We start from the raw sequence: 15,741 nt of genomic DNA, 5'->3' as shown, positions 1-15,741 counted from the left end.
ACACAATGTTCTAAATTAAAACCAATTTGGATCTCTGATGCCTTTATCCTTCTTAATCTCCCTGACACAAGGCAATCAAACACTGATTGCACAGCAGTAATATTCCAACAAAGAAATAAGGAGAAATGCTTTTTTTTAAAGTTGTCTATTTGCTGCTGTTCAGTACAAATCCTACAGCTTTTTTAAAAAGTTAACATTATGAGAAGGTTTAGTCCAGACATTGTTTGTTTGGCCTGGGCTGTGTTAAAGCTGAATATGACTGAGATCATAACACAATAGGTCTATTGGCATTTGGGTGGGTAAAAGTCAATACTTTTGAGGACTGCAAATACTTGAATACTTTTGTAGTATTCAAGACTAAAAAGATTGAGTACTTTTAGCCTTGTGCCTGTTGCTTACCAGATAAAGCAGTTAGCAAATGGGTAGATGAATATATTAACAGCCTGTTTGCTTTTGCATTGCTATATTGCACTGTATAAAATATATAAATTCTATATCAATATATCTACTTAGATCTTATTTATTCTTCTCTTAGGTCTTATTTATACAGTAAGTGGGTTCTTCACCCTTGTTTCTTATCCTGTTTCTAGTTTATGCTGCTTGTATTGACACTAGTCTAAATGAAAAGTCATATGCCAGTCTGCACAGTCTTGAATTCTGTCATCTTTTTAAATTATCTTCTACAGCTTCAACAGTATTTGCTACACCTCCTGTTTTGCTATCATTTGTGAACTTATGAACCAGAATCTGAACTGCTGATATAAAATAGGAACAGCCACAAATTACCTCCATTTTGAGTTTTCAGCTCTTATCTGTATACTTTGTTTTCTATATATTAACCAGTTCTCAATCTACAGTAAATGCAATCCAAGGCTGTGTTTAATGTCTAATGCTTGCAATGCAAGAATTTATCTTTATAATGATTAAATAAAAGCCTTCTGAAAATTTGAATATGCCGATATTATATAATATGGTCGGTTTTATATCCATTACTAGTCTTATTTGGTCAAAGAACTTTAATGTGTTAGTCAAACAAAACCTACCTTTTCTTAATCCTTGCAGACTATCCGGTAGAATCCTGTTGCCATCCAGATGATACTCTAGTTTAGTTCTAATTATTGTTTCTGTAACCCTACACATAGTAAGACTTATTGTTCAGTAATTACTTGGTTTGCTTTTGTCACCTTTTTATAAATGGGTGCAATGTTAGCAATTTTCCAGTCAATGGGTATTAACCCCTGTCTACACTGACTGCTGGAAGAGTTTTGTTAATGGCCCATGAATAACATCTATTATTTCCTTCAATTCAATTGGTGGAATATCACTGTGCCCTGGAGATTTGTTTATTTTTAGAGCTTCTAGTATGTGTAACACTTCTCTCTTTTCTATGCTAATATTATTTAATATATAACTATATCTTTTTGCAGCCTAAGGTATGTTATAGGTTTCTTCCTTTGTAAACACTTGAGTGAAATGTCAATAATCCATTTTCTTTTGATCATCTAAAAATTGTCCATTACTATCAGTGATACACTTTATGTGATCTTTCTCTGTTGTTTTGCTGTTGTAATACTGAAGTAATTACAAAAGTATAACACTATAATACTTCATTTATTTATTTTAACCTTCATTGCAATATTATTTTCTTTTATTTCTCTCTGTTTGTCTTAATATCCTTTCTTACTCATGTTTGCATTTCATTGTTATTTTAGTTGATTATGTTCTTTTTTTAGTCTTTTTGTAAAGAAGGTTCTTTTGCCTTATATTTTTCTTTATTGACATACTAAACTGAGCACATGCATTCTTGAATTTGTGTTTTCTTGTCCATAAATCAAATACTATGGTACAAGGACCATAGTGATAAAGCTAAACTGGACAGCAAAATGTTTGTGTGGGTACTGTATAAAGAAAAAGAAATTGGCAATAATTATGCCAGAAATTAGCAGATCAAAAATGGTACTGCATTGTTGGTGTTCTGACTTTACAGCATTGATTGTAAGAGATTCATCATCTCTTTAGCAGTTTAAAATATTAACAAATCCAACATTTGTACCAAAGATCAACACAAAGAGGGGAAAAATTAGTCTGCACCTAAACTCAAGCAGAGAAAGAACAGTGCATCAAACTGCCTACTACATTGTCAGTGGTGCCTATGGTACCAGTGTTTGGCATGGAGGTGCTCCCGAGAGAGAGTTCGGACCTTCAAGACACAAGTTCTTCTCACATCTGAATTGGGCTGGTTAACGTGCTCAGCAAGCTGCTTGGCAGATGGAGAAGAAAAATGCTGTACTGAGGGGTGTCGCAGTCATTGGATGGGCAGTTGGGATGCTGCAGTAGTTTTTTTGCCAGACCAATGATGAAGATTTGTGCTGCCAAGGAACAGGAGCAGGTTGCTCGACCTCACCATGGATGGGAGAGAATCTGAACTCAGAGGTGAACTCTCTGTGTAATAATGGCTGATGGAGGGGTTGTCTAAGCTGTGTATGAGATGCTAAAAGGAAAGATAGACAGAGATTTATAGTGTCAGAGAATATTTTGAGGACTCAAAGTGAGAGAGAGCGTGGTGCCGCAGAGTAAGTAGGAATGAATACTTTTGTGCCAGGTGTAATAGATTCCATGGGAAGATCTAAAGTGCAAAATATCAAGAGAGTACAAATTGATAGGAGAGGGAGACTTACAGTATGTGTGTGTGAGAGAGGGAAAGAACACCTTCAATGAAAGGGAAAAAGTTCTGAGAGAATGAAAAGAGGAGTAAGAAAGGATATACTCTTCCCTGGAAGGATAGCAACATAAGAGCTATGATCCTGGAGGGGATCAATGCAGAGTTAGTAGAATGTTTCACATAGAAGGAGCAGTAGCACTAATCAAGCATTGATTCACTAAAAAGTTCTAAAAAGTCATGAGGCAAGTCCAATGTGAGTCATGTGATCTGAGGATGCAGTGTGCTGAGGGATAGCATTGTCATATTGATGTAATTTTATTTTAAAATACAGATAAAATCCTGTCTTTGTGTAAATAGTCACTCTGAAAACACTTTCACATATTCTGATAATATTGGGTCAATTTTACAAAACACCTTACTGTAGAATGACTGGATGTATAAATTCCTACACCTTTAATATTTCAACAGGGACTGGAATTACATTTTAGGAAATAAATTTTACCTATTTCTAAATCTCCTTTTTATAACGGAAATGTAGAAAAAATAGTACACCAATCACTCCATATTCTACACTTTAATTGCTGTAAGTCTGACATGCCATCTGATTGTTCGCTGTTTCTCCTTCTTGGTAACATTATTTGGCTACACTTCAAGTGTGGAAATGCTGAACATGGATCATCATCAGTACTGCTACAGATATGCTGACTCTTTTATGTGTTACCTTCATTGCCTAATGAGAGATTCTAAAATAATTTAATTAGCCCAAGTGAGCTAAATGTGTATATCTTATTTCCATTTGTGCTGGTTTCCCATGAAATTGAATGGAATAGGGCTGAAATGTAGAAGTACAGTAGCTCTCAAAGTATTTTGCTCTTTCTCAAAGAAGAAAATGTTATCTGCTTAGGGATCCGGATCCTGTTTGGTAAGAGTTCTTGGCAAGGAAAAAGAATGACGGATGGTAGGAGATAATCTATAAAGAAAACGCTTCTGAAAGGAGAGAAAATATACACAGCCAGTTCAAATATATACGTTTTATCACAAGACAGCTTTGTAGAATGGGACCGTAATCCTTAAAACAGATAAATTTAATTGCCATTGGTTTTTTATTTTGCCATCAGTAATTCTTAATAATAAGGAATTAGTTAGAATTGTACTATAAACTTTATACACAAGAACTTGAACTTAGCCAAAGCCATTTTTTCTTTATACTGCACAGTATATCTTCATCTCTATGTATCTATATATAATAGTTGCCACCTTAGAGTTATGGATCATTGATCAGATTTATTTCTGCAGTCAGTTAGTGATGCTGTGTTGTCAGGCGGGATGGCAGGTAGTACTTGGCTAGCAGTTACTGGCTGAACCCAGGGTCAGCTTGGCCTAATGTAACTGTCGGCTGAGAGCCGCCCGTAATGGCTGAGAGGCTACAGATATATGTGTCTGTCCAGGTCCCAGAGGTCTCTCTGTGGCTGCGGCTGGGCAGGCAATGGAACTCATTTCTCTTGCCCCCTGGGAAAAGAGGAGACAAAGTGCACAGGCTTTGTTAACGTGAGCCCCGCTAATTGTTCAGAGGGCAGAGGCAGTGCTGTGTGGATTAGGTGTAATTCAGTCACTGGAACTGTGTGATCACCATTCCTCTACTTTCTTAAGGCCAAGGCCCTTATTCACCAAACTTGCACTGCAGATTTTTAGGTTGAACTGACAGTCACTGAGTTTGGGAAGGACTTCCATGATTTTATTTTTCTGCTGTATAAAACTCCTGGCTACACAAACCTAGGATCCCTGGCATTTTGATTCATTACAGCGTGAGATTTCTTGGAAATTTATACCCAAGCTTCTAGTGAGAAAAAAAAACTTTCATTATTTTGGCTATAACATTGCATTTCTTCTCGTTCTTCACATAACCTACAACTATGTATCTCTGTCTTGTCCAGTGCTTTTACATATTTTTTAAATTGAATTTTAAAAGGATGTGGAGGTGTGACACTATCACAATACTGTATATTAATGTCAGACTAATAAAAGATATTACCTATATATTTACACTATCTCTGTAAGTTTACAAAATAATGGTTTAGGAACAAGTAAAGGTTTATTCCATGCTGAAAAGAGAAGAAACATTGTGTTTCCTTTCTTCTCTTTTCAGCATGGAATAAACGTTTATTTGTTCCTTTGCAGCCTGCGCATGCTGACACAGCTATCTACTTGAAATAATAGTTTAACTAATCATGTTACTTGATAAAAATGACAAACTTTAATAGATCTGTGTTTTCTTTTCACTTTTGTAAATTTAACTTCTGAAAAAACAATAATGAGACTAAGTTATCTGACCGGTGCATAAAGGTGAAGGGTAATTTCAAATTATGAAATTCAAAAGTCTTTTCCAAAATACAGAATTGTGTAAAGGAACAGTCTTAATTAACCTTTTTGTCCTTTATGTTTTTCCATATTATTTTGTATGAATCAAATATTCATACAAATATACTTTACAGTATTTATCTCCATCAACATTTCTGAATTGACTTTTAGATATCTAAACATGTACAAATGTCACATAAGTTGTTCTTTGCTCCACATTTGAAACCACAAAACAGTACAGGTACAGGGAAAAACAGCTTATGTTTATTTTGCAGTTATTATGCTACCATAACTTTAAGTGTTCATATTTGTTCAACGAGTGACTTAAACCAGGGAGAGTGGTACTGTAGACAATTGGGTCAACTGTGAAAAGTTAGTTTCCACAAAAATTGAAAGGACCTTTACACAGACTCTCTCTCTCTTTTCTTCACTGTTTTTTTTTCTCCAACCAGGAGGTTGTGACTGAATGTCATATGATGTCTTGTGGCCCTGTGCTTGTTCTGGTACAAACAGTGACAGTTCTGTCCTGCTCCCGTCTGACCGACACACTGCTCCTTGTCACATGAAGAGTCCACTGATCTCCTCTCTGTGCGGGGGGGGGGGCAGGAGTGGGTGGGCAAACAGGAGAAAGACACAGGCCATAAACCAAGTCACTGATTTTGCCAGTCAGGAAATATGTTGGCTCTCTTTGCGTAAGATGCAGTGTGACAAAAAATGACGGTCTCTTCTGTGACTTTCAAAGTCCTGCAAAATGATAAAAGAAAAGCAGTTTTTTAAAAAAAAATAGCAGATGCCAACTGGATACACTTCTATAATGCCTTAATTATATTTTGCTTTTTTAAAGGCAGTGAAATATTAGGGATCTGTCTTTGTCCTTCACCAAAACCAAAAAGAGAGATTTTATTAGATGCTTTACTGCAGAATGATGTTTTTTCTTTTCTTTTTTTTTCAAGAGAATAAATAAATAAAACAACAGAGACCACCATTATCTATATTTTTTCTTTTGGGGCCTTGATGTTTCTTTTCAGTTATGTTTACTTTAACAGGTTCTCTTTACTTTAGAAAATGAGGGAGTGCATTTAGACCTGGATTAAAAGCCTGGAAAATTGCCCTGTAAATGATTGTTTTAACACATTTTATTGTAAGAGCTTCGTGGAGTCACCAAAGTCACTTTATAAAAGCAGTAATGTTGTTGGGAAGATTTAAAAAAGACAGAAATTGTCCTTAATACAGTAGCATTTGGGCCATGGTTACCCTTACTCTTAGCAACAGTGGTTAAGGGCTAGTTTCCCAGAGCTGGAGCTGAGAACTGGCCTTGTCCTATTAGAAATGACTTCAGGTTATGCTTTTCGTGCAAACTAATTTGCTCTAAACAAGTTGGTGAAATCAACAGACCACTGCTGTCATGTGGGAAATTTAAATTCTGCAGGATATGAAGCACTGTAATTTATTTTATTTCAGTAGATAAATATTACTTTTTATTGTTTGCAGTACCCACAGTTTACACCTCTTAAAGAATTGACAGATTCTGACAGCACTGAAAATGTAACTAAATTAGGAACATATAAAAGGTTCCAAACCCGTCTACAGTAGCTATGATAGTAGGTAATTGATCCAAGAATCTCAAATTCAGTGATAGAGTGTAACAAAAGACAGAGGATACAGCGCAGTAGTAGAATGTGGAACAATTTCAGTATTCCTAATCATCATAAATGTTGTATACTGTATCATACTATATGTACATTATCATTCTGAAGTACAGTTGCTGCTGATACATATCTGGGATATATGGAACCAGTTTCATTTTCACTGTGGCACTTGTTTGATATACTGTACTCCAGTTACCAGACTTTTAAAGGACACTTGGATATTCATCTTCTCTGTGTTGTGTGATTTCTTTTAAAAAGATGACATATAACCTTCATTCATACATGTATATTCTGTAGTAAGCCTACAGTGTATATGTGTATGTTCAGTACATATAGTACTGTGATTTTGTAGAAGGACTTCTTAAGGATTACAGTTTTTGTACAAAAGTATTTACAATTTAAGAATTAAATTATTCTGAAAATAAATATTGATGTGTTAAGTACAGAAAAAAACTGAGAAGGCTGTATATTGTGTAGGTCGGTCAGATCGTGTGAGTGTGAGGTTCAGGGGGGTGAGTGTTGCTTGAGGTCTTCGGATTCTCTAGCTGGTTTCAGTCTGGCCAAAGTAAATGTTGCATCGGTGACACCGCTGAAGCTTAACTTCTCAAGCATGCCAGAGAGCCTTTTGCAGTTTTAGTTCAGCTGACAGTGAACCCTTCATGGAGCTGGAAGATATGCCATTTCAGTGTTTTCTGAAAGGATGCAGTAGCAAGAATCCTGCCCCCTTATGGCTGACATAGGTAATTTAACTCTTGTTTATTTTAGTGGCTATGGCAAGTATGTTAGACTGTGACAACTGTGCTCCTGTAATGCTGTCACTGTCTAATGGCAAATGGCAAGAGGCTGAAGATGTAACCCCAGAATAGTGAAGTGGCAGGTGCATTTGTACACTTGGGGATGGGTTTTACTTAAGTGGGAACAGTATACTACCCTGGAGACTCAGTTAAAAATATCATTGAGTCCCGTCACTTTGTTCAGAAAAGAGGGGGGACCTTGACTTTTCTTTGCTTAGGGTTTGGATTATCATCACTCCCACACAAATCTAAGCAGAATTCCACAGTGTTTCAACAACGCCCTGCGATTTGTCACTGGCTTTTTTTTTTTGCTTGTATTTGACTGAAAGGTCTTTAAATCTGATACACATGAATGACCGTTTCCACGAGCCCCCCCCCACCCATATCAGTAATCTCTCCCCCTCTCATTACTGGAAGAAGAGCTATGGCCACCAACATTTGCTCTCTTGTCAAAGGAAGGCTGCTGTGGCAGTGAAAAGGCCAGACCTAGGGATGTATTAGCTAGTCAGCCTAATAATCCCTGTACAGAGTGTATTGATTTTCCAGGGTAGAGTTTATGAACTAAATAAACTTGGAGTTGGTGTCTTAATAAACTGCCTCACCCTGTCTGTCACATTTAGTTACAGGGGACTTGGTTTCAAAAACAACAGGAAAAAAAAAGAATGAAAAGAAAGAAAAAAACGGGAGAAGGAGCTAATTCTGCTACAGATTGTTCACAGCAGGGATTCCAAATTAGCCCCCCTCCATCCTGTTTTTTCCCCTCTGTAATGCCACCTCTCTAGGACTCTCTTTGAGTGCATTCCTGAGTTTTACCCTAATGAGTTGCAACACTGATAATGTGGCTGATGATCTTTCATTGATTTCGCTATCACTTGCTTGTCTGGTAATTGATCCGTTGCTGAGCCTCTAGTTAATTATATCGGCTTTGACATGGCCCGGTCTAAAGGGAATTTCAAGTCTTGCAGAATAATAGTTTTAATAAAGGAGTCTATTACTGCAGGTCCTTGCTTTCTGTCTGCTGCTGCTGCTCCTGCTGCATGCCACTTTTCCCCCCTTGCTCTTTTTTATGGCACAGAAAAGAGGACTGTGGGACTGAATGAAAAAGATAGAGGGACCGAGAGAGAGAAGGAAGGAGAGAGGGAGAAAGAGAGAGAGAGAGGAGAGGGGGGGAGTTTGCTATTGGCAGTGTCCTCAAACCTCCCACAAATAACAGCCATTAATGGGAAGGTCAGAAGCGGAGCCGCCAGCTTGACTTGAAACACTGAGTGCCACTTGAAAAATCAAGAGACTAGCAAATTTTAGAGGCAGAGAGACAGACAGCAGGGAAAGCTGAAACAGGCTGGAGCTAGCTTGGAAAGCATGGCCACTATTGGCAAAATTGACTCCGCTTTGTCAGTTGAGCAAAGGAGGACGCTGCATTTCATGTAGTCACTGTTGTTTTGAAAATATATTTAAGGTTTTCCTTTTTTATTTTTGTCCTTTTTTTTTTTGCTTTTGCTTTTTTTTTCTCCTAAAGGGAGGAGAAAAGTTTAGCCAAGAAGGCTTTCAAGTGGGGAAACAGCAAGGAGAGGTACTTTCAGCTGAACTGTGTACATTTACCCATTATTTTTCATTTTGTACTAATGACATAGCCTTCATTGGATGGCTTTTTTGTTACTGCGGATGGACAGAGGAAACAAATCTGAGGCAGGGTGGTCGAGAGAGAGAGAGAGAGAGAGAGAGAGAGAGAGAGACAAAATGAAAGAGAGAAAAGAGGGAGATGTCCATTAGAAAGTCTTTAGTTCTAGGAAGTGGTACATTTTTTTCTTCTCCTTGAAAAATTCCACGATTGTATCACATAAATGCTGTTCTTATAATTTCTGCAAAGGTTAGTGGGAGCTGTCATTAGTGCCATACAGATGCTTTTAAGAGGCAGTAGCAGTTGTCTCCTACAATTTTCTATACCATTTGGAGTGACTTTGTATATCAGTAATCATTTAATGTATTTTAAAAATGTTAATTTCTCTTCTCTTCTGTACCCAGAACTGACTGTGGTGTTCCTCAAAAACCCTCTGATCGGTACACCTTTTGTAGCTGTCTGCATTTCTTTTTGCAAGACAGAAAAAAGAGGGAAAAAAACATTATATTAACAATAATAAAAATTGATTCATGGCTTCAGGCACTTCATTTTAGTGCATTTGATATCATAAGAAAAGAGAATTTTCTATCTCATATTCTAAAACCTTTTGATGGATTTTTTTTTCACTGTTGTTTCTTAGTGGGAATAGCTGCTGAGGGGACCGATCTCACTGAAAATAAGACTGTCCCTCATTTTTTCTCTCTTAATTAAAATCTGAAACCATTCACATGGGGGTTTCCTTCAGTCGACGAAGCACAGTGTCCTGTTAAGTGACTGTTCAATGATTGCAAAAGGGCTGTTTCACTAGCATCATTAGATGATAGCTGCTTAGTCCTGAAGAGAAAAAAAAGACAAAGACACGTGTAAGACTTTGTAATGGTACTGCGGGTTAGAATGATGTCTTTTCTTTATTTTCTACTTAAGAACAATGTGCATTACTTTGGATTTCAGCTGGGCTAATTGTGAATTTAAATGGAAACAAAAGGGTAAAGGCATGTATTACATTTTACTGGTATTTTGACATGGCATTAAATATAAAATAGATGTGTTAGCAAACAAACAGAGGTTGAAGGCTTAAGTGATCTTTTTGTTTTGCACCAGGCAAAATAATGTATTTTTTTTTAAATTATTATCTTTTCTTTATCTGCTGAGCAGAAGGTGCTCAGATTCCTAGAGGGGGGCTGGAGTACAGCTGTGAGATGCACTTGACAGCGGTGGAGCTGTGTGTGCTCTTAATAAGGCAGGGACAGCCTTCCCTCCCCGTCTTAGCTCATCCTGCTCAGCGGCTCTTGAGAAGCAGGATTGTATCAGTGGAGGGGGGTTAGCGCGCGATGTCATTCTGTGCTTAGGAGAGGAGCGGTACAGTTGACTCTCAGTCGATACTATCCTGAGACAAGCCAGCCAGCGTGGAATGTGCAAGGAGAGACCAGAGTGCGAGGCAGGATAGCAGGCAGACAGGCAGGCAGTTCAAGGCAAGCAGGCAGGCTGTTTCTCTTTACCGGAGCACTTTGGTGACACACATGCACACCTGACTGGGGTCTGTCTGTCAGTTTCTGAGAGCTGTGCAAGCCAGGATCTGTGGCTGGTAGGAGAGGGTTGATGTTTGGAGAGGTGTGTTTTGGTGTGGGGTGGGGGGGTTGCTGGATTGGAGGGGTAGGGACCATGTAGGGGGTAGCTGCTTCAGAGAAAGTTGTTGTGGTGATGGTGGGGGGTGGGGGGCGGACAAAAAATGACATATCCCTCCTTCTTCATCTCCTCCTTCTCCTCCTCCTCATCTTTCAATCCTCCACCTTTTCCTTCTCTCCCCCCTCCTTCTCATACCCACCCCACCCTCCCATTTCTTACCTTCAGTGCTCCACTCATCCTACCCTCTTCCACTATATACCCCTAAGGAAATATACAGAGCTGCCTGCTCCTGAACTAATACGGCACACTCCTTGCTACTTTGCAGCCAAGAGGCTCTCTCTCTCTCTCTCTCCAAAAAAAAAATCCAACCCAAATCCACCTTCACTTTTCAGTCAGAAGAGGCAGAAGTGGATGTGAGAGACAGAGACACGCCGAGAGACAGAGAGCGAGAGAGGGCAAGAGACTCCACGTTAAGAGACACGGGCAGTGGTAACTCCATGCAGTTCGGCACCAGATCTGCTAGTGCTGAGCCTGGCTACATGGGGACATGGCAGAACAGTGACAGCAACCTCCTTTTCAGAATGTCCCAACAGGTAAGTGGACTGGACCTCGGTGTGCTTGTGAAGTGTTGTTCTTGCTCGCCATTATCATTATTCAGAATTGTCATGATTGAGTCTTACTGGTGGTGGTGCTTCTTCATGATGTTGTAATTGTTCTTATACCGGCATGCTCTTTTCTGTCTTCCAACTTTTGTTTTATTGTGTGTTTGGCTTCACTTTTTTTGTCAGGACAATAATTCTTCCAATGTCAGTCTATATTACCTCCTCTGCTCCTTAAGCAAAGCATCTCCTTCCCCCAAATTTGTCTGAGGTTAAGCATGCAATGATCTGATCTGACAAAAGTATTTTAAATTAATTAGGGCATTTGTTGTAGACGTTGCATGGGATAGCAATACCGTCATCACGGGTTTTTGCAAACAATTGAAAAACTATTTCTTCTTTTAAACTGGTGGGCAAAAGCTCTGTACGACTCTGGACTGATATCCCCGAGTTTGAAAGGGGCCCCCTTTGGGTTCGGCTAATTGACTTCATGTGGTAGAGGCTGCAGAGAGGAGGGCGGCCGTGAAGGAATCGTCTGTAAAAGTGATAACCGGTACTTGAAGGGTTTTAACAGTTGTCAGGACAGTCGCTCTATTCATTTCTGTGCTTAGCTGTTTATGTGTGTTATGCGTGTGTATTATCGGTTTCTTCTCTAGACTTGCTTATGAGGCAAGGGAAGTTGGGGGAGTGGGGACTTCAGCATCCTGGTATGCGTGCTCTTTACACTGCCGGGAAGACAGAGACAGGGAGCAAGCAGGAACGGCGTAGCAGGGCCAGTAATAACTGATAATTAATCACAGGAGTCGGTGTCTCTGTACCAAGCACTCGGTGATACGTGCCCAGCCCGCTGCGGCTCCCCTTGCACAATTACTTGGCTCGGCCGAGTTTGAAAAGAAACTTTTTTTTTCTCTCTCTCTTTTTCCCTGAGTTGAAAACTTGGACTTCGCTCAAACCAGGGGAGGGATTTTTAAAAACGAAGATTTGAACAGCGGTGCCTCCCTTGTAAAAAGAGGTGGGGGGTGTAGGGTGAACAATTTAGAAGATACCTTTATTTTTACGGGAATTTAAATGGATGTACTGATGTTAACGTTAAAATCATATTCAAAGAAAAGTGCACTTTGTAATGTTCACGATTTCGACTTTTTAAAGATATTAATCAAACATCCGAACACAGCTTGGTCTTCAGAGGGATTTAGAGGAATGAGCTCAAATGTATTCTTTTCCTCCGTTCCGCGATTTTGTGAAAAAAGAGCAACACAATTTAAGCGTTTCTTTTCGAGAAATACACAATGTACAAAAAGACATCCACTATCGGGAATTGAAAGTTCTTGTTATATAATGCGGTATTTTGCTAAGCGCTGTCATAAAGCAATAATGTTGTTTGGCTCCTTTATTAGAAGGTACTTTATAAAATCAGTTGGATGCTGGCATCTGTATAGGGACCCTTGATTGCATCTCTGATGTTGTACGACGGTGTTACAGTATAATCAGCCAAGGGACTCTCTTATTTATCCTTCCTCTGCATCTTTTATTAAAAGCTATCTTACTTGTTTAGTAGGTTTGACATAACGTCTCGAAAGAAGCACTTGACAAACTGCTTTATTGGAGGCTAACCGATAATGACTTATGTTTGCACTACTACGCAAGTATCTTGGGCTTTGAAAGACGTGAATGAGGTCTTGTGTTTAAATATATGTATACAAATTCCATATGCTGTACCTTTTTCAAAAAAGTATTCCATCAAGTTTGGTTGTATTTTACGTTCTTTTTAAAAAAAGACTGCCATGTTACCTACTATGTTACTATTACCATGTAACCTTTCTCTGCCAATTGAATTTCTAAGCACTGTCTCCTACTGTAAATTTCCTGTTTCTCGATGTGTGTTTTTTAGTAAATATTCATCCATTATAGAATGAAATAACTGAAAGCGGTTGCTAAAATAACATTTTGCAGCGTTTGTATGTATATATCATTTTACCGATGTAGGTATTTGCGCTGATGGGGAAAGGGTTAACATTATCAGAAGACAATAACGAGATCAACTGATAAATGGTTATTGAACCACATAGATGGTGTTAGATTGCTTTTTGGCATTAAATTGCCTGCAACTATATTTAGAACTCCGTAACTCCATTAGTCCTTAACATACTTGACAGAAGCAAATACTCCAGGTGCTGAGCAAAGTGCAGAAAAGTTTTTAGCGCATCTTACTGTATCTTAAAATCTGATGCATGCAGTGCAATGCGCCTTCGGAATCTTCCTGACGTTGTGAGATTGTAGTGAATCGTATTAAAATGAAGATTCTGTATCTGTTATTTTAAACTTTATTATTTGTACCTGTTTTGTTGCTTCTTTGTTTTACAATAATCAATTTAAAACGACGTGACACGTTACAGATTTATAACCTTCTCTGTTACTACCTGACTATTATGCGTTGTTGGAGAAACAAGGAAATGAAACACATTTCAATTTAAAACAATAATATATTTTTCTTTGGGATTTTCTATACTACACCGAAACACAATTTCACTTTAAAATCATTTCAAATATAATGGTGCTATGGATACCTGCTCATAAAACCGACCGCACTGATTTCAATTTTTTGTTAGTTTCAGTTTGTGCAATATTAAATTATACACATTCTTTACAGGCCTACTGCATCTTCATCAATCCTTTTTAAATGTATTGACTTAATATAAATGATCCTTTAAAAATCCATTAGTGTTTTTGTTCTAATTATCTACAGCATGGTCGTCACAATTTATGTCTTTGTCTTAACACAAAATTAGTGACAGTTCCTCTTATTTGTTACGTTTAATGACAATGGCTTACTAGGTGTTAAAAGATCATTTTTACTGTAGCAAGGCAAGTTATAAAATTAATAACGACCAATGTATGGATTTGTTCATTTATACCAGAAGAAACGGCAAAAATGATAACGCTGACTTCACCTATTCAATGCATTTTTAGTATTGTTTCTGGAATTTAGCGCAACAGGCTAGGTTTATGATTAACTTTTGGTTACTTTCTACTTAACCAATTAAATATTTATCAAGAACCAATCAGTATTTCGATGCTGGTGATTATAATGATTATAAGTGGCACTTGAAATGTTGGTTATTGGAGAGAGAAGACAATTTAAGACAAAAACATGCACCTCAAAAAGCTCGTTTAAATAATAAATTAATCAGACTGTTTCATAAATGTATTGTAACCACGTATTTAAAACACCAATTCAATTACTTTAAATGAAACTTGTAGCAGTTCAGAAATAGCACGCAAAAGCACGCAGTTTTTCATGGGGACTCTGTCCAAAGATGCGACATCTGTTATTTTGCCTGAAAGCGCCAAGCTTTGATATTTTATTTAATTGCGCTTCAGAACGGGGAGTGACTGTGGGGCAACGGTTTGCTTGGTTTATGAGAATGTGCCCAGCACTTTCCGAGAGGGTCATTGTATTGACACGGAAGACAAAAAGCAGCCGATAACCCTTTAAGTGTCAGTACTCTGTCAGACTCTTCAGCTTTGCCTATGTTTTTTTTTTTCTTTTGAAAGGGTGCTGTCGCTCTGCTTCCTTTGAAGTGTGACAGGTCGACAATGGCCAGAGACCTGGACGAGGTACAGTTGCCAAACTCGCGCTTTTTAAAGTTGGGGTAAAGACTGATGTGGTCTGTTTTAAATCTCCTAAACTCTCAGCAAAGCACGAGGTATTTTTACATAAGAAGCCCCTAATACTTCTAAAGTCATTAAAAACGAGGTGGTAATGGCACATAAAATTGTAATAACCGCTAGTTACGCGTGAAGAGCAATATCAGCTGGCAGAAGACAACAGGAACTATAGTGTTTTACGCAATTATAAGAAACAACATTGCAAGACGTACTGTAGCAGTATGTCATTTGATATTTGTATATCATTCGATGTTTGCATTTTTATCAAAATCTGCCTTTAATATACTATTCTATAATTTCTAAAGAAACCAAATATTTTTCTACAGTGTCTTTGATTTTGATTTATTTATTATATTGGAGCGGAGATTATGCGACTCGTGAAGCTCATCCCAATTATCTCCGTGTTGTACATACAGTAGTAAAAAGGGGATTTTTATTGACCTTTTTTATTACTTGGTTTTATTTGTAAAGAAAGTAAAGTATACAAGCCTAGTCGTGTAATAAACAATCATACATTAAACAACAGTCCTAATATCAGCTGACAGCGCGTTATTCGTTCGTAGTTTCTTTTGTCATGCGCTAAATTCGTATTATTCATAAATAATAATTTTAGAAAATAAAAAAAATAATTTAAATGTGCTTCTACATTAACAGTAATCCATTTTATGTCGCTGCATTTTTTTAAGTGCTACGATGTGTTGCGGGTTTTCTTTATAACCAATGGAGACGTTTTCCAATCTATATCAATGTTTCTTAATAAGTGGAA

The 15,741-nt window shown here is 37.9% G+C and overlaps 1 protein-coding gene across 3 annotated transcripts in view; it reads left to right on the top strand.

The window, feature by feature from the left end:
* bnc2 (basonuclin zinc finger protein 2) overlaps positions 1–15,741 on the top strand; it is a 274,475-nt gene that overhangs the window by 95,774 nt on the left and 162,960 nt on the right. For 2 of the 3 annotated variants that reach the window (XM_015345265.2, XM_015345269.2), the window contains exons 2-3: positions 11,100–11,300; positions 14,862–14,924. In XM_015345265.2, the coding sequence (XP_015200751.1) occupies positions 11,100–11,300; positions 14,862–14,924 (264 nt within the window). The remainder of the gene's footprint in view (positions 1–11,099; positions 11,301–14,861; positions 14,925–15,741) is intronic. The other variant, XM_015345266.2, reaches the window with a different exon arrangement.

This window comes from Lepisosteus oculatus, chromosome 1 (genome assembly GCF_040954835.1).
Source record: "Lepisosteus oculatus isolate fLepOcu1 chromosome 1, fLepOcu1.hap2, whole genome shotgun sequence".
In the NCBI taxonomy this organism is placed as follows: Eukaryota; Metazoa; Chordata; class Actinopteri; order Semionotiformes; family Lepisosteidae; genus Lepisosteus; species Lepisosteus oculatus.
The sequence above is the reverse complement of the archived record's forward strand: the minus strand, read 5'-3'. Positions and strand labels throughout refer to the sequence as shown.